This window comes from Sinocyclocheilus grahami, unplaced genomic scaffold, assembly GCF_001515645.1.
Source record: "Sinocyclocheilus grahami isolate Dianchi unplaced genomic scaffold, SAMN03320097.WGS_v1.1 scaffold514.1, whole genome shotgun sequence".
NCBI lineage: Eukaryota > Metazoa > Chordata > Actinopteri > Cypriniformes > Cyprinidae > Sinocyclocheilus > Sinocyclocheilus grahami.
In genome coordinates, this window is record NW_015505693.1 from 162511 (window position 1) to 182980 (window position 20470).

General features: G+C 34.4%; 1 protein-coding gene across 1 annotated transcript in view; it reads right to left on the reverse strand.

Annotated features, from left to right (window-relative positions):
* The window catches only part of ncanb (neurocan b), a 180377-nt gene that overhangs the window by 100267 nt on the left and 59640 nt on the right, over nt 1–20470 (reverse strand). Inside the window, exons 3-5 of the mRNA XM_016237416.1 lie at nt 7257–7649; nt 3068–3242; nt 953–1080 (exon numbers count right to left, since the gene is read on the reverse strand). Coding sequence (XP_016092902.1) covers nt 953–1080; nt 3068–3242; nt 7257–7649 — 696 coding nt within the window. The remainder of the gene's footprint in view (nt 1–952; nt 1081–3067; nt 3243–7256; nt 7650–20470) is intronic.

Consider the following 20470-nt stretch of genomic DNA (forward strand, 5'->3'; position numbering starts at 1 on the left):
TTGGTGCGATTTTTTTAAGAAAATGAACAATGAAGGGCTTCTAAACGAAAATTATGTTTGATTATTTTCATGCTATAAAATAAAATAAAAACGTCTAAATTATGCAATATTTTTATCCAAATTTCATACATTTCAAAAAGTATTTTTTTGTAAAGCCTTGGATATATTTTAAAATCTTTTAATTGTGTACTTTGTACACATTACATCACATATCACATTCAATTGATGTACTTTGTGTATAATTTATGTTCCATACTTGTACCACTTGTATACTTGAAACTGTGCTTTCTTTTTTATCTTCCTTATTCTAAACGGGATGTTTGTCATGCATAAAAATAAAATAAAAGAAATATTAGACATTGTCAAGTTAAAAATAAAAAAATATAGCAATATTTAATGAAATATTAGAAATATACTAAATAAAATACTGAATATTTATCATAAAATCCTTATACTTCTGATCCAATTTCTGTTCATATACAGTAATATACAAGCACAAACTAACTAAAGTCCAGCCAAAGATGGATGGATGGATAGGCAAATAGATAAACACGCAAATAAATAGACAAATAAATAAACACGCAAATAAATAAAACATTTGATCAATTAAAACAAAAGTTCTGTAAAAATACATAAATGAATAAATTACACCAATATGACAGGCATTAAACTTTTAAGACATTCAGGAATACTAATTCACAGTAGGAGGCAGAACCATCACTCCTGCACGAAACAAATGGACGTGCACTTTTTTTTTTAAAAGAGCATGTTATAACTGTACCCGCTCTGGCATAAACCATAGGGCTGAGCTGAAAGCATGGTGACCTACTTAGATGTTCTGGGAGTTGGGACATGAGCAGGTACATGCATCTCTGTCATCTGAGGCTCACGAGGACATTTAAAGACACAAGTTTTTGGATGACTGAGCTGTAACTGAATGCATCTGCGGTACCTTGCAGGCCGTTGGCAAAGCAGTACACATCGAACATCTCATCGGGGTCTCGGCTGCCGTAGTTCCTCACGCCAGGTGAGTCCTCCCTGTCGCCAAAGCAGCCGGGCCGAGGCGACTGGATGGGATACCTGGGTAAGGAGCCAAAACAAACCAGGAGTCATTTCCAGGGAGGGAAGGAGTGAGTAAGATAAACTGTGCAATTACTGGAAAGTGCATCGATTTGGATGGCGCAGGGGTGCCGACTAAAGTCTGATTAAGAGATTATACACGGCACTCCAGGGTTTCCGAAGAGAAATAGCAGATAGGGGTTCTCGCGCAGCCCAAATATTGAAGTCAGTTATATAAAACCATTAAAGCAGCCCACATATATTCCATCCCAGTCCAGAGATCTCTGATGTCTCCATACGCTTGCGCTAATTGCACATTTGCGTCTTCACTGATGTGTAGCCAAGCTTCTCTGGAGATGGCCCAATTAGAGCTCTTCCATGCAGGGAGGGAAAAACCCGCTCACCCTTTTATTCGGTGAGGGCCGGGCCTCGCGGCTCAATTACGAGCTGACAATATGCGGTAGATATGAATGTTGAAATCAATAGCCGCCTGACATTCAGCCACGGAAAAGTGATTGGAGGTGGCAAGCCTGAAGAAACGGGGTTGTAATGCGGTCGATACATAATAGATATTACGATTAATTAGAACGGCTGATTATTAAATTGCTTTGAGTCCCGGATTCCTTCTGAAGAAAGTCGCGCTATTCTGTTTCATGCAAGGGGGACCAATTTATCAGCACGGCAGCTAAAAATTTCATTCTGATCTACAAAGTGATAGTTTTATAAGTAACATTAAAAATAAGATTTAGAGATTCGCTGGGGAATAGAATTATGTAAACATGTTCAAAGACTTGTTTGCTCCCAAACATATGCTTGTTTCTGAGTTTGGTCCACAAAATTGAAGGACTCGAGAGAAAAGCAAAAGGTCTCTTAGTAAACCTTTACAGCATGTACTTTGTATACTAGTTTGTTATTGACCTGTAACTCTTGTAACTTGTAATTTTTTTCTTCATTGTTCTTGTCGTTAAACATACAAAAATTACTGGACATTTGTCCTTTAAAAAAAAATTTTTTAAATTAAATATTCTAAATATACTAAAATTATTGGTTTGTCATATTGAAATAAAATAAAACATTAAAATATTCAATAAAATGTTATAGATACACACAAATAAAACACTGGATGTTTGATAAGTTGAAAAGGAAATAAATAAAACTAAATATTAGAATATTCTATAAAATATTATTTATCAAGCCAATAAAATACTAGACATTTTTCAGGTTTAAAATAAAATAAAAAGACAAAGAATAGAAGACATTTACCATGTTAAAAATAAAACAAAAATATTAAATAAAATAAATATACTATACACACACACACACACACACACACACACACACACACGTATATTATTGCTGTCAAAATTACTGTTAAATTTACACAATCAAAAATACTGCACTTTTGTTCTGTTGAAAATACAATGAAATAAAATAAAATAGATGCTAGACATTTGTGACCCTGGAGCACAAAAGCAGTCTTAAGTCGCTGGGGTATATTTGTAGCAATAGCCAAAAATACATTGTATGGGTCAAAATTTTCGACTTTTCTTTTATGCCAAAAAATCATTAGAATATTAAGTAAAGAAAATTAATTTCCTACCATTCAAAACCTAATTTTTGATTAGTAATATGCATTGCTAAGAACTTCATTTGGACGACTTTAAATGCGATTTTCTCAATATTTCGATTTTTTTTGCACCCTCAGATTCCAGATTTTCAAATAGTTGTATTTCGGCCAAATATTGTCCAGTCCTAACAAACCATACATCAGTGGAAAGCATTTTTATTCAACTTTCAGCTGATGTATAAATTTCAAAAAATAGTCCCTTATGACTGGTTTTGTGGTCCATGGTCACATTTGTAATGCTGAAAATAAAATAAACATTAAAATGTTTAATAAAATATTATAAATACACTAAATATAACAGAACAGAATTACATAAACAAATCAAAGATGTCTTAAATGCTAAATATAATTTCCAAAAATGGACTAATCTCTTGTTCTGACCTCACAGTCTGGTCCGACAGCCAGCCGGCATCGCAGTTGTCGTAGCCGTCACCAAAAGTGGCCTGCAGCTGGGCTGGTGTGGCAATATTGGCAGAGTTCTTCAGACAAACTCTTTTGGCATCAGTGAAAGACAGCGCGTAGCGGTCGTGAGGCGCACGGTAGTGAAAGACCACTCCTGTTTGGGAAAAAGAAACAGAGTGCATGATGGGAACCATGCATAAACTATGTCCCAAATGAACAGCAATAATAATTGTTTAACTTAATAAATGAAACAATGCAGGCCCCTTGAAACGCTTTATTTCCTGAATTTCACTTCCATTCCTGTTCCTCAATCCTATGAGAAAAGCAAAAGACAGGAACACAGTACAAAAGAAGCGAAATCCCAGCACCAGTTCTTTGACCAGTCAGAGGACGGACTTCCAGTCCGATGTACAAAGAAATTAGATTCCTGGGATTGTTTTTGAACTGTCCATCTGTTATTCCCAGATCACATCGCTTTGGAGTCCCTTTGGTCCTCTACTCTACACTCCACGTCCATAACCTCCGCTGTCGGCTGCCATCCCGGGAGAACGCACAAACATGAAAGGGACAAAGGAAAATCCTCAAAGCTAGGTGGGCCAATTTATGGCGAAACACTTCAGACGACGTCTTAAGGGGGAAGATTTCAGTCTCCTGAGCAATACGGCTGTTTCTTACCCAACTGTGGCAGCTACGCCACTTCAAAGGGGCACGGGAGTAAGACGTCTCTTTCGGTTTTTATTTCCTTCCTTCCTTTTTTCGGCCTGCTTCTCTTTTTCACTTCCCATTGGAGTTTAGGACAGACTCGGAGCGTATAAAAATATTCACTGTCTGTGACAAACATCTGGGGATGAGATATGTGGGACTCTCGTCCACTGAGGGATGCCGCATCTTATTAGAAAAGAGGGTCAGAGTTTCCATATCTCATTTCCCCAAGACATAACCCGGGGAAGGTCAGATTTGTGGCCAGTTAGCTAACTGTTTTGTTGAATGTCTGTAACGTTCACATTATGCTTCAGTCTGAAATCCTAGCTACACTTTTTAAGCAATAGTTCACTCAAAAATACAGAAATGTAGCATTACATCTCTTGCTCACCAGTGGATCCTCTGCAGTGAATGGGTGCCATCAGAATGAGAGTCCAAACGGCTGATAAAAACATCTCAATAATCCACAAAACTCCAAGTCCATCAAATAATGTCTTGTGAAGTTGCGTGTTTGTAATAAACAAATCCATCAGTAAGGCATTTTAACTTTAAACCATCACTTCTGGCCAAAATACGAGTCCATAATCCATAATAACACCAGTGGGAAAGTCTGTTGTTCTCTCAAAATCAAAATCCACCAACATGTTTGTTTAGAACTGTTTTTGCTTGTAAATGGTGTTTGGTCTGTGCATATTTCTCTCTTGATTCAAATGAGATGACTTTTTCCACTGGAAAAAGCTATATTTTGAACAGAGGACTCATATTTTAGCTGGAAGCAACATTTTTATGTTAAAAACAATGATGGATTTGTTTATTACAGCTTTTCACTTCACAAGACATTAGCTGCTAGACTGTCGTATGGATTACTTGTGGATTATTGTAATGTTTTTATCAGCTGTTTGGACTCTCATTCTGACGGCACCCATTCACTGCAGAGGATCCATTGGTGAGCAAGTGATGTAATGCAACATTTCTCCAAATCTGTTCCGATGAAGAAACAAACTCATCTACATCTTAGATGGCCTGAGAGTCGATTTGCAGCAATTTTTAATTTTTAGGTGAAGTTTTCCTTTAAAAAACAAGATAAATAAATAAACAAACAAATAAATAAATAAACAGTTTCCAAATGGGGATTTTCGCAGTGATGCCGTAAAAGAACCATTTTTGGTTCCCCAAATGACCTTTCAATCAACAGTTCTTAAACCATTTTTATAGTGAAAAACATTTTATTAATCTAAATCTTTTTCCTGTATAAATAATCTTTAAAGGTTCCATGGATGTTAAAGGTTCTTCATGGAACCAAAAATGCCATTGAAGAACCTTTATTTTTACAGAAATGTTCTATTGTGTTAAACAGTGCAACGTTAGTTTAATTAAATACATAATTATGCAATTAATTTGTCTGCATCTGTGCATTTCACATGAATACAGAATTAAAAAAAAATATTAAGAATGTTTTCTGAGGAGGTTTTACTTAGTAACAGACTGTGGTCAAACTGCATGTTATTTTTGATTTGATATATTCCTGTAAATTGTCTCGACTCTTCGTTCCCTTCATTATCCAGTTTGTGTTCAAAAATACGTTGCTGTAACACAATAAGGTGTGAAAGCGTCTAAGGTTGGTGAATGCTTTAATTGGCAATGTTATTGCTATTTCCATAAAAGCTCCTAACAGTAATGGGAATTTTTCATGATACTGGCTGCCAGCATGTTTCAGTGCTTTAATTGCTGAGCTCAAACTAATTAACCATTCAGACATGCAGAGGAGGTTTCAGTACATGAGTATCCGCATGTATAATATTAATAATGCACTAGCATCTCATAATGCATTTTTTAAGAGTCACTCTCTCTTCAGAGAAGTAAAATTTTGTTCAAAGTTTTGCAATCAGAGATTATGACTTCATCATTATGGTCATACATTTGTTTCCCTATGCTGTTGGATGCTGTATAGGTTACGTTCACTGAAATCATGTTTATGTTTAACTTCATATTTTATTTCCTACCTATATAAATATTTCAATGCAATTATTTTTTTGTGTGTTTTTATAGATAGTTTGTGTTTACTCCTTACAATTATATATATACATGATTTTTAGGTTTTTATTTTCTATATTTTAATTTTCAAATGTATTTATTTTTCAGTTATATTTGTAATTTTTTTATGTGATAGTTTTTATATTATTTTTATTCCATACTTATTATTCTTTTATTTAGATTTTTTATTTTTGTATTTATTTACTATTATTTAATTTGCCATTTAATGTTTTATTTAAAAAAAATTTATATATTGATTTATTTTATTTTATTTAAATTTTTATATTATGACTATTATTTTGTTTTTAATATTGATTCCTTACTATACTAGAAATGTTCATAATTTACATATTTTTACAAATATATATATATATATATATATATATATTTTACATACATACATATATTTTTATTTTATTTATTTTTTTATTTAAAATGATATTTTTATATAAAAATGTTATTCATTTAAATATTCATATTATTATTATTACATATTATTATATTATTTTGTGATATTTTACATTATTTTTATAATGATGAATTATTATTATTTTTAATATGACTATTATTGTTTATTTATTACATTACATTTTATTGCAATATTACAATAGTACCGAATTTTGTTAACCTATAATAAACGTAATCTACTTTTGCGCTTAAAAGAATGGCATCGACTTAATAGCTGTGTCACTACTGCGGCACATTTAGCACCCGATTAAACCAGTTTGCTCAGTGAATAAGACAAGTTTTTTGCTCTGAATATCGTGTTGCGTGTAAAAATGTCACGACTGTTTGTTAAATTCGCCCCTTGAACATTTCCACTCCACAGAATCACATAAACGCAAGCACAATGCTGCATGTTGGCAGCGAATGAAGTCTAACTAACTTCATCAAGGTTTGGGCAGAAGTCTGAGCGTGCAAAAAATGTAGCAGCTGTTTGGTCCATGCCTCCGTGGTCTGATGGACTGTAATTACAGCCAGTTTTTCAGATTCAATAATGTATCAAGTCATTCAGCGAGAGCGATTCACCCAGAGGCCTGCAAAACCACTGAAAAGAGAAGTTAATCGCAATTTGCGCAAAACATAAACAATAAAGTTCACCCCAAAACGGAAATCCTATAAGTTGTTGTTTCAAACCTGTATGAGTTTCTTTCTTCAGCTGAACACAAAAGGTGATATTTTGAAGAACATTTTAACCAAACAATTTTTCTTCCATAGTATTTTTCTCCCTCATACTATGGAAGTCAGTGGGGACCATCAACTTTTCAGCTCTTCATAATACCTTATTTTGTGTTCAACAGAAGAAAGAAACTCATACAGGTTTGGAACAACTATCCCTTTAAGACGAAAGAAGTCAGCAGTAGCTTTATGATGAATCTGATTTCTATAATCACAGCTGCATGTATTAGCATTCTGCGGTGCGCTACATTACCCGTGACCTGAAGGGGCACTGTATCTTGTTCGTCGTTAATACCGACCACGACCTCACAGCGGTACATCCCAGAGTCGCTGGATCGCAGGCCTGTCAGCACCAGGCTGGCGTTGTAGCGGTTCTCCGGGTATCCCGGCAAGGTCACGCGGCCCTGGAAGACTTTCTTCACCTTGATTATATTGTCTTTAGCCACCAGAATCGACTGCTGCTTCTGTAGGCCATCCGGGCCGCGTTGACCCCACAGTTTGGTCCACTTGATGCGAGGGGGTTCGTTCGAAGGACTCGGGCGCAAGGTGAAAACACACGGCAGGAGGGCTGTACCTGACAGAGGCTCCTGAACCCGCTGGTGAGTCACCTTACGCATGTTCACCACAGTATCACAGCTCACCATGCCTGAGAACAGAGAAAGAAATGACAAAACTGATCAGGTTCACAACTAGTCTTGAGCATTTTAATGAAGTGTGTATCATAGTGTCTCAATTTCATTCAGAAGGTTAAGTTCCTTCTGATTTCAGTTGTATAAAGTAAGGTTTCTCTTCAGCTTATTGTGTTGCTTGAGATGTTTAGGGTTTTTTTTATTTGTATGATTTTTTATTTTATTTTGCTATTCTATTTAATTCAGTTTTTTGTTTCCTTTACTATATTTCCAAATTGTACAGCACTTTGGGACAACATTTGTTGTTTTTAAATGTGCTTTATAAACAGTGTTGGACAAGTTACTCTGAAAATGTAATCAAATTACTGATTACTGATTACTCCTTTTAAAAGTAATCACGTTACTGTTCTGATTATTTTATTTCAAAAGTAATTAGTAACATTACTAGTTACGTTACTTTTTTCTCCATGAAATTTATGAAATCCCAGCATACATGCTCCCCATAAATACTTGTTATTAAAGCATCAACATTCACAGAACACTGTTATTTTTAACTAAAGCAAGTGGCTGCTATGTGCATGGTTTGGATGGCAGAATGCCAGCAAAGAGCGCTGCATTTATAATCTCTAAAAGACATCTCAGTTCATCGCAATCTCACAAATCTCTGTTATAACACAATAAATATATGCATAATGAATCTTTCATAATGTCTACAATTCGTGTGTTATAATGAGAGGATTCGTGAGCACGGAAATTTCAGCACTGCATTGCTCAACGCTGCAAACACGTGTTATAGCCTAAATAGAAACTCTGCATACGCTTGCACCTGTTAATCGTTTACATTTTATATTAGTTCATGTTGCTTTTGTGCAATAGATGAATAACAATTTATTTGTTTTAGATATTTCATGTTTAGATATTTCTATTTTGCGGGAGTCCCGTGAATCATTTTATTCTCCCGTTATATTTTGAAAATTATAATGCGTTAAATTACTCCGTTACTAAAAAAGTAATCAAATTACAATAACGCGTTACTGCCCAACACTGATTATAAATTAACTTTAACTTGAAATAATCATTTCATATTTCAAAATACTGCAAAAAAAAAAGAAAAAAAAAATTTACTAATAAAGAGGCTACTACCATTTCTTCTTAAAAATAAAAATAGTTTTTAATATTACTTGGAATAATATTCAAATGAACTAGGCCTACTTTGTTCAGCCAATATGCAGTATTCAACAGAGCACAACATACTTCATTTTACTTACGAGGACTGAACCAGAAAATATTTTTAGAATTAAAATTTGTATTGCTTATTTATCAAATTATGTGAATATATTAGGGCTGTGAAATCGATTAATCACATACAACATAAAAGATTGTGTTTACATAATATATGTGCATGTACTGTATATATTTATGTGTGTGTGTGTGTGTGTGTGTGTGTATATACACACACACACACACACACACACACACGTGTATATTTGAGAAATAGTTACATGTATATACAGTATATATATATTCATGTATAACATAAATCATACATAAATACACACACATACATGTTCACACATATTATGTAAACATAAACTATTATTTTAACTATTTATATATTTAGAGCCCGACCGATATGGGTTTTTTGGGGCTGATACCGATACCGATATTAGGGAGTAAAAAAAGGCCGATACCGATATATCGGCCGATATTCTTTGTGTCCGTCCCAAGCATGGTTGCAATGTGTTCATTGTCAAACTCCAGATTATTTTTAATTCTTAAAAAACACCATTATTTTAATTGAACAAAAATTTTTTTTTTAGTTTGTCTTGTATATTTTTTTCATTCGATCAGATAAGATTTTAAGCTGTCATATGGTCAAGTTACAACGTGCCCCTCAGATGTTACAATGTGTTCCACCTACGGGGCATGTTGTCACATTTCACTTCCATTTTTTGAGGGTAAATAAAGAAAAACATATACACTGTAATTATGAAACAAAGCGACATATTTGAACTAGACAAGTGTAAAATTACCGTGGATAAAAAATATATATATTCTGAACCCCATGTGGATTTACACAAACTGAGAATGTCAAAAAGTGTTACTTTGTGCCCCACTCTCCCCTACCTCTGTGAATAAATACAATATAAATTCACGTTTCGCACACTTTAATGCCCTTTGAATGTAACGTTCAGCTCGAGGAGCCCTCTCGAAAGCTACCCTCCGCGTGTCGGTAGCCCCCCGGGATCGCTAGATCGGTCGGCGCCGGTCCGCAAATTTAACCACCCGTAACTCCCGAACCCCGGGGGCTATCCACGAGGGGGTGGTCTCATTCGAAAGAGGGCCTCGAGACGTACACTCGATTCACGTTCAAGAGGGTTCCTTGAGCTGAAGAGATCTCCCGAATTTGGTGCAGATTCGCCGCGCCGTTACGGAGATATGGCCGTTCAAAGTTTCAATGGTTTTCCATTGACTTAAGCTTTAAAGCATTTCATCCAGGTCGCCAGTAGCAAACAATGGAGCGCGCTCTGCTGGACAAACTAAGTAATTACACCATTTCAAGCATTTTATCTGCATTACATATTCTGTAAAAAAAATTCATATTGGCGACATATTCGCCAATACCGATATATCGGCGACAGGCTCATATCGGCCGATAATATCGGCAAAACGATATATCGGTTGGGCTCTAATAATTATATTAATTTATTAAATTGAACTATGAAAAAACTATTTTTTTCCATATAATAAAACACTAAATAAATGTATTAATTTTAAACATAACTTGACTTTACTTGCTGAATGAATATGCAACATGATGATGAATGAACCAGAAGAAACATCTTTTTCTAGACTCAATCTTTGTCGCCATCTCTGTTTGAAAACCTGGAATTGCAGCTGTTAGCGGATTTTTCTTCCTTGCTGGGTTTTGAGTCGGCACGGCTCTAGCGCAGATGAATCTAATGTTCTGAGGAGTATGTGTGGCAGTCAGTCACTGCACCGGTGTGGATATTTACTGTACTTCGCAATCACAGATTCTAACCTATGTCTTGCAATATGACCCAAATAAGAATTTTCACTGTATATTGCCATCTGAACAAGTAAGTAACAAGTCTGCCACATTTGTTCTGACCAACTGAGGAAAAAAGCATTACCACAAATAAAGATGCACCGATACCACTTTTTCCAGTACTCGCCCGATACCGATACTTTTATTTTTGGTACTTGCCGATACCGAGTACCGGTAAAAGTTATTTGTACATTTTTTAAATATTGGGTTTACAGAAACCAAAAGGGTATGTATAATGTTAGTTGGTTACAGTCAAACCAAAATTTATTCAGACACCTTCAACATTTCTCACATTATATTCACTATAGTTTAGAAAATGGTAATAAAATATGACAAGAACTCAGAATTACACTGTGTCAGAACAAATTAATCTTGATAATGTTAGATAATTTTGATAGAAAGGTATGTAATAGATTACAATCAACCAAAATTTCATCATCTTTAATTTAATAGCATTAGAGCTGCTCCATTGCAGTGGCTTAGTACTTTAATCACGCGCTTTGCTGTAATAATGCAGGGAACCACTCGTTATAAATCTCCTAACAGTGATATTTTCAGAAATAGAAGTTGCGTTTTCTCATCTGAAACGTGCTGCGATTTATGTTCCAAAGCCACTCATATAATGCAGAAACACTCAAGCAAGCAAAACACGCACAATGCGTGCACGTATTTGTACTGATGCAGAATGAGAGGGACAAGTACAGTACAGCCTAGTGCATTTCACACAGGCTGCTAGTTTCACTTTCGCCAGAAAGTCGTGTATGCCTAAGGTTGAAAATAAATGATGTTTATAGTGAATGCCCCATGAATGGTTTTATTTTTACGATTTCGTTTTAATCCAAATGATGCGTGTGCTGAGTGAGTGAACATCAAAGATCACACAACAGAATTGCACGCGCTCTCTCCATCTCTCTCTCTTTCCCTCCCTCCCTACCGTTAAGTAACTTGTGCATTGTTTCTTACTTGTTTTTGACATATCCGACCGAACTACAAACTTTCCAGTGATGTCTGTGAGAAAGATATATTCACTCGACAAGCTCGCACATCTGCGCCGTCGCGCGCTCAATCCAATCAGTGTGCTTTGCTCGCGCACATCAGCTATACAGGCGTTAATACTGAATGTTTAACATTATATTCATTGCATACATATACTTCGTAGTAGACATCCTTAACACCTTTCTGCTGTCTGTTGTTCTGTTGTCGGTGTTTCTTTGTTTGAATATGGCGCTTATCACATGCTGTGTGGTATCGGCGTTTGGTATCGGGGGAATTTTAACGAGTACGAGTACGAGTACAGGAGACCAGTATCGGTGCATCCCTAACCATAAATCTCGCTACAATGGTGATTAAATCTAAAGATCGGTTAGCTCATATCACATCAAACCGTTCAAATTATTATTTTTGTTATACTTTATTCTCAAATGATTAATGTTAACAACATCAGCATGTTTACTATGAGTATAGTGTGTATAAGCGAGTAGATTTCAATTTCTGCACAGTCAAATCTAATTGTCATACTTAAGAAATTATTTTAACCCAAAAAGCAAATTATGCTCCCTTCAAACTGGTTTTCTTTAAAATGCAAATCTTTGTAATCCCAGGCTATCTGTAATCAGAAGCACATTTATAACTGGAATATAATTTAATTTCATTCACATGTGTTTCATAAACACATAATCCTTTATGGATTACAATCCGCCATCAAAATTATACATTTAATTATCCCAGCTGCTGTGAGAAAAGGCTATAAACGATCGGCCACCTGCAGGATCTGCACATGCGATAGCCTATAAGCCGGAACAACTTCTTTATGTTTATAGACCTGACGTTATGACGCAGTGCCATGCTTGAATTTCCCACGAAAACCTACCCGTATCACTCAAATTAGAAAACATTATTATAAACTAACCGTTGTGAATCGGGCTAAAGTAAGTAGGTCAGAACACTGGCTGGTTATGTACTTGCTCAAATATTGATTTCGGATCATTTTTAACCAAAAAAAGTTACAGACTGCAGCTTTAAATAAAACATGCTGAATTAATAAGAGGTTGTGTGTACCATTTAAAATGTTTTTTTTTAATTATTACTTTTATTTGGCAGGGATGCATTAAATTGGGCAAAAGTGACATTAAAGACTTTTAAATTGTTACATTGTTTAAATTGTTACCGTTCTCTTGAACTTTCTATTCATCAAAGAATCATGAAAAAGCGTAGCATGGTTTACAAAAAAAACTGTTTTCAACACTGATAATTAGAAATGTTTCTTGATCACTAAATTAGCATATCAAAATGATTTCTGAAGGATCATGTGACACTGAAGACTGGAGTAATGATGCTGAAAATTCAGCTTTGCATCACAGCAATAAATTACACTTTAAAATATATTAAAATAAAAAAGACATTTTTGAACCCACTAAAATTTAAATTTGCAAACATATTTCACAATATTATTGCTTTTTACTGTATAAAAAAATGCTGCTTTAGTAAGCAGAATTTATTCTTTGAAATACATTAAAAAAATATCTTACTGACTCCAAACTGTTGAATAGTAATATATAACTTTTATCTTTCTAATATTCAAAAAAGTAGGCAATATAGGCATTTTTACTGCACACTAGGCAATATTGACCAGTATTTCATCCCAAACTAGCCCAAGATTAGTACAGTGATACAGATGAAAGTCTTCCCAATTTAAAAATCCCATAATCCTTAAAGAAAATCTGACAACCAAGAACAAACAGCCCTGTTTGTAGTTCAGTCATTGATTGTGAGGCAAAATACAAAGATAAGTTAGGATTTGTGGCATCCAAGAGAAACAGAGAACGTTTTTTGCTAAAAATCAATATTAAAACATTATACAATAGTAAAGAATTTATCATTTATACTGCATTTACAATGTGATTTATAAATTCAGCTAACCCTGCCAACAGTAACCGCACAGGCAAATGGAGTTATTTCACTGGTAATAATCCCGTTTGCCTCAGAGGTAAAATAAATAAATAATTAAATGAAAAAATAAAAATCAATAGGTGGCATGAGCAAAAAGGGGGGTTGATGCATAGCCTCACTACAGCAGTTCATTCTCATCTCCAAGTGAAACACAATTCACTATTCACTATAAATTCCTATTATGTACAGTTGCATTATAGTTTCTCACAATGCGCTGGACGGCTACTGGTCCTTCTCACTTGCATATGGGGAGGTGAGAATGTAATTGCTGCAAGACGGATTGAATGAATGACACGAGGTAGGACAGAGGAAGAGAGGCCGCCGACTATTCAGAGCGAGAGTGCAAAAATTAATTGATTTATTTTCATAAGAGTGGGCTTTCGCCCGGCACCTCGTGTCTGGCCTTGCCCTGCCGTTATTTGATTTGATTTCATGTAAAGAAGGGAGTCTGCTAACAGCACAGGGAAATTTAATCTCTCCCGGCTCAACAACTCCTCCTCATAATTAAGTGGAGAGTTTGGACGATGGAGCTGGCTATATCCTGACCATAATGTGCTTTTCATTCATTCATTCATTTTGTATTTATTTATTTAACTAACTATTTTGGAGTAGCCCAGATACTTCAGACTCAATCCATCATTCATACAGACTCAATCCATCATACTGTGAAATTCAAATTTTTACACAAAATTAAATAAAACATGCTGAATTAATAAGAGGTTGTGTGTACCATTTAAAAGTGTATTATTATTATTATTATTATTATTATTATTAGATAGATAGATTGATTGATTAAGGGCTAGCAGGAAGTAAATAAATAAATATATAAATACATTGATGAATATATATGAAAAAATATATTCAAATGTAATTAATAAGGCCAGTAGTAGCTACTTGCGGCAAAAATATATAAATTAAATAATTTCTTAAATTATTAAGTGCCAAGAGGATTTTATTTGTTAAATAAGTAAATATTATTATATTTTATATAAATTAATGAAAAGCAAGCAAACAAAAAAAAAACAAATTAAGTAAAAAATAAATAAATAGATATTAAACAAGTTAATGGACAAGTTATTGAATGAATGAATGAATTAGTTAGTTAATTAATTAATTAATTAAATTTAAATTCTTAAGGCCAGAGGAAGTTTTTTTTGCTTAAAAACACAACTACATGATAATAATAAATAAAATAAAATGTTTTTTAAAACTGTATTTATTTATAAATAATAAAATGTAAAAATATAATGTAATTTTTTTTTTGTAAATAACAAAATTTTATAAATAAAAATATATATTTTGTTTCTCTTAGTTGTAAATCCAATATAAATAGAAAAAGAAACAAGAAAATGTTTCGGAGAAGAAATTGATTCAGTGTCACCATGGGCAAATGAAAAAAAAAGAAGAAGAAAAAAATTCAGCAGAAAAATGCATCTTACATTTCACAAAAACATAATAACAGGGACCTAAATCACATGTAGTTCTTAGTTTACAATTAAAATGATGCAATAAAAACGTATATATTGCAGTCTAACATCTCACCATCACACAGATACAGTGTCATTATGTGTGCATCGACTTCAGTCAGTAGGTACGTTTACATGGACACTTTTTGCTTCCATCTGAATGAATTCATTCTGATTGACGAATCTGAACGTAGTGTTTACATTAGCGATGCGCCGATCCGATATTCATATCGGGTATCGGCTCCGATAGTGCCATTTTTCTCGGATCGGGTATCAGTCAGAGAGAACCGATCCAAATCCGAGATTTTTTAAATTTATTTTCTTTCTCGATTGTGCGAATTATTCTGTGTTACTTCTGAAGCCATACGATAGCTTAATGTGAGCTACATATGAATATTTAAGTCCTTACATTAAAGTTCACACAAACTCTTTTCTCCGCTGTGGCTGTCAGTCATTCGTTCAGCCTTTAAACCCTGGTTCGGTTACAGCAGTCAGTTCGGTAAAGCTCTCTCCAAGATCATTCTGTGTTCCCATTATACTTGATTTGTAAATACATGTCTATGATTTTGCAAAAAGGACTTTATCTTCTTGCCGGAGTTTAATGTTTTGTTACTTGCTACCGGATGTCTGTGAGAACAAAACACGGGTGTAGAAAAGACTATAAATTGTTTTTAACGTGGACAGTAACTGAAATTTAAAACTGTTAAAAGAAAGGCTCAATAACTGCTGCACAGATATAATACACTACGCATCAATTTCTCTTCACTTTGTGCTTTGCAGTTTTAATTCTAATTACTAAACTTCAATTATTAAATAATACTTGATTATCATATTATAATGCTTGACTGCTTGAATGACTGATATTAAGAGTGTACTTTCAGATATTTAAAAAGCTGTACCATTTTACAAGCATTATATATGTTTTACCATATTTAGCACATTTATTTGTTCCCCACAAAATATTGTTTTTCACTAAATGTTTGGATTTCTAAAATTATTGTGCACTGATTTTTCTAGAATAACTTTTGCTGCCGAATTATCCACTAACCTAGTTTATGATCAATTTTTGTCATAGATTATAAATATACATAGGCCTATATTTTTTCATATTTGTTTATTTTATTTTTCTTTATAATGTATCTAGTAGATTGTGAAAGAATGATTATCAGTTCCACACACAGAGATATATAAATTCTACATTTATTTGAATGAGGGAAAAAAACTTCACTGGTATCGGATCGGAATCTGTATCGGCCAATTCCCGAACCCTAGTTATTGGAATCGGTATCGGAAGCGAAAAAGGTGGATCGGAGCATCCCTAGTTTACATGAACGCTAAATAAAGGGATCGGGTTGATATGCGTGTTTATATGTCACAAGCTTCTGATCGGATTTAATCTTTTGACATGCGTACACTGCATGAATATACAGTTTCCCGCTGGTGTCGCAACTGTTTTAAAAAGCACACGTGATATTTATCTACTTCGGGTCCTAATTAGGCGACGACCAGCACATGACCTGCTGTGCAGTGCTGCTTACTTTATACAGCAGTAAAAGTGCCCCTTCCTGCACCCAAAACCAGCCGTCTGTTGATGAGAGTCTTAAACAAGGACTGGTGGGACATTGTCCTGCTCCACTTCACAGATGAGTGAAAAGGGGAGTTTTATACACTCATTTATGACACTTTATTCACCAGGAAGAACAACTCGTTCCACGCGTCATACGTCATTACGCTATTTCTACGTCACTGCGCATGCGCAGTACTTTCCAGATCCGTTTTTCAATCCAATCAAGTGTTTACATGTCCTCTCGCTCGGATTACAAAAGGAATAAACCACCCCTTACAATCCGATCGAAATTTCAGTCGGATCTGGCCAATTCAATCCGATTGATGTGTTTACATGTGACTTTTTTATTCTGATTGTGCTTCTAGTCCTATTACGATCAGATTAGTAGGGTCCATGTAAACGCAGCTAGTGAAGTCACAGTACAGCCATGAAAAACTAATTTCTATTAAAAAAAGCATGAAAAATGTGGCAGAGGCTGCAGAGCGAGCGAACTGCACCAGAAAAAATACACACACACACACAAAAACACTTTATATTAAATGCTTCAAGGAAACTCATATTAATATAGTTTCATGTGGAGCTTTTGTATATATACATATATATATATACATATACATATATACAGTAAATCAGGGATGTGCATCTCATGACTCAGGCCGATACGATACGCATCTCGATGCATAGCCAACGATACGATACATTAAAGATACATATGAAGCAGCTACCGATGCGATGCGATACCATTCACCCCTATTACGATGCAGCGCGATCCAATTTCGATTCGATTCAACACAATGCGATTCGATGCAATGGAGAAAATATGATCACTTTTAATGCCTCGAGACCCGCTTCATAAAACAAGTTAACCAAATAAGCCAGGCTTATTTCAGTTAGTCTGACTCATTGTCAAATGATTTGGTTCCATAAAGCAAATTTAACATAGGCCTAGATCAAGCTTAGTCACTGTGGCAACTTATGCTGGGAAACTAACCTGGTCTAAAGCAGGTAACTGTCAGGCTAAGCTAAGCTCCTCTACTGACCAACAGGAACACAATGATATTACCACTGTCTCACATACTATTATTTGACTTTTTTTTTTTTTACAGTTTCTAGCCATGCAGCCTTTCTCTCTGGTTTTATTACAGCTGTACCTTTTATAGTTTGCAGAACAGATAGCAGAACATTAGAACATTATAATCTAAAATTGCTCTTTAAAGCATAAAAATAACTAAATTAAAAGTTAAAATCACTGAATTGAAAATGAAAATAAATAATAAAGAAAATTACTAAATTTTAACTGCTATAAGAAACACATATCAACTCATTTGAGCTTAGTAATTAGTAGCTTACTAGCTTGCATTTGATTTACCTATTACAATAGTCCACTTACAGTTACTGCTATCATAAAAATACATATATTTAAGACAGATATGTTATGTTTATATATTAACTATATTTATATATAATATAAAATATAATAATATAGATATATAAATGTATATGTAAATATTTTCAAAATATATACTTAATGTGTGTGTGTATTTATATATACATAATAAATAAACTCAGTACCCATACATATATTATGTAAACAAAAACTTTTATTTTGGATGCAATTAATCGTTTGACAGCACTAATATATATATATATACAGTGGTTTAGGGGGCAAACACTTTTTCACACAGGGCCATGTAGTTTTGGATTTTGTTTTCCCTTAATAATAAAAACCTTCATTTAAAAACTGCATGTTGTGTTCACTTGTGTTATCTTTTACTAATATTGAAATTTGTTTGATGATCCGAAACATTAAAGTGTGACAAACATGCAAAAAAATAAGAAATCAGGAAGGGGGCCAACACTTTTTCACACCACTGTATATATATATATATATATATATATATATATATATCCACTGTTCTCAGCAAGCTTTACAGCTCTTCCATCCTACATGCTGAAAGTTTATTTGCCCAAGAGTCTCATGTGGTTTTGGTGAGACTTGCAGCGCCACACAAATAAATTGCCCTGTGCTCCCTTGTTTGCAAAATCTGCTGTTCAGTTCCAGGCTGCTTTTAAAAACACAACTGCACTAATATTCACACTTTAAATGATCAAATTGGAAGCCTTTAACCCCAATTTCTTATAGTTTTATAGTTTCTTTCTATATTTATGGGGCCTAAACAGCAAAATCCTGCTAAATGGGAAAGCAAACAGCATCATCACACTCTAAACAGCTGTTACGCTGCATATTTACAGTAAGTATGATGGTATAAATTCATCTAGAATGACATTTAGCTAAAGCATGAAGGATCCTCTGTAATGGGCAGCGGACATTTGCAGTGAGTAATAGCGAGTATCTTGGTGGAGATGGTGGTGGCCCACTCGTCCAGAGGGAACAGCACTTATCCTCTGTCCCCACAGAACTGGACTGTACACAGGTGAAACCGCTGGCCAGCGAGTGCTTGACAACATCAATGCAAGGGGTAAATGGACTTGCAATTTTCTCGTTGAATCATGGCACACATCTTCACAAACATGTCACGAAGCGAATCGCTTAGCTGAGAGGAAAGATTCGATTTGAGAGTAGTGTGATGAGGGCCCTGAATCAGCCGTGCTGGTCAACCAAACGTCCTGTGCTATTTACTGTGGTGAAAGACAGCATGCAAGACTGCATGGAAATATATCTGATATTACGCATATGATTTGTGCAATGAATGAATGGCGCAGACACACTATTTCGTTTATTACATATCAGCCTCAGCTGTTTCACTGTATGACGTTATGAACACACAAACATCACCTCCGGAGCTGCTCTGAGAGACCCTTCATTAGCATGTTACCGTTTAATTTGAGAAAACTACCGTTATTTCATATACACAGAAGCTCAAAATTCTTCACAGTGACCCGTCAAAATAAAAGTTTGTTTTAATGTGAAGAAATTGTGACAGAGATATATTACTATTGTACAGCAGAATGTAAGACTCAATGTAATAATATTAATACTAGTACTACTACTACTCAGGGGTGCCGCTATGTGTTCTGGGCCCCCTGATAAGTCTATTGACTCGGATCCCCCGCGATCGCGTTCTGGGGGGTGGAGGGTCTGTCCCCCTCTGTAAAAATTGCATTCCGGGCCCCCTCTCCCTCATCGGGCCGTTAGAATTGTCCTAACCTTCCCCCTGTTATGGCACCCCTGCTACTACTACTACTACTACTACTACTAACAATTAGAAATATTATTACAACTTTATTTTTAAAGGAATAATCACAATTTTTCTTCAATGTTTTAATTTTAACAGTAAATCTCTGTTGTGCAGCACTTAGTTTGCCAAAAACTTAAAGGGTTTAATTTTCATTTGATTAAAGGAGAAATGAAACTCATGTTTTATGTCATCATTTGATTACCAGAAAAATTAAGAAAAACATTTAATAGGGCCTCTATTATTGTTTAAGAAAGGGCCATATAAAAGTAAGAAAATGTTTAATATACAGTTCTGTGGCTCTTAATTTATTTTTTATTAATTTATTAAATATTCAGCAATGTATAGTGTAGTACTTATAACCACAACAATACCAAAAAACGACAACAACAACAATAATGAATACTATAGTATAAATTGTCAAATGTTTAAGATGTATTTATATTATTATTTTTAATATCATATTTTTTTGATAAAATGGAAAAAATGCAAAAAATATATGCATCTTAAATATCTGAGTGTATAGTGTAATATATATATATATATATATATATATATATATATATATATATATATATATATATATATA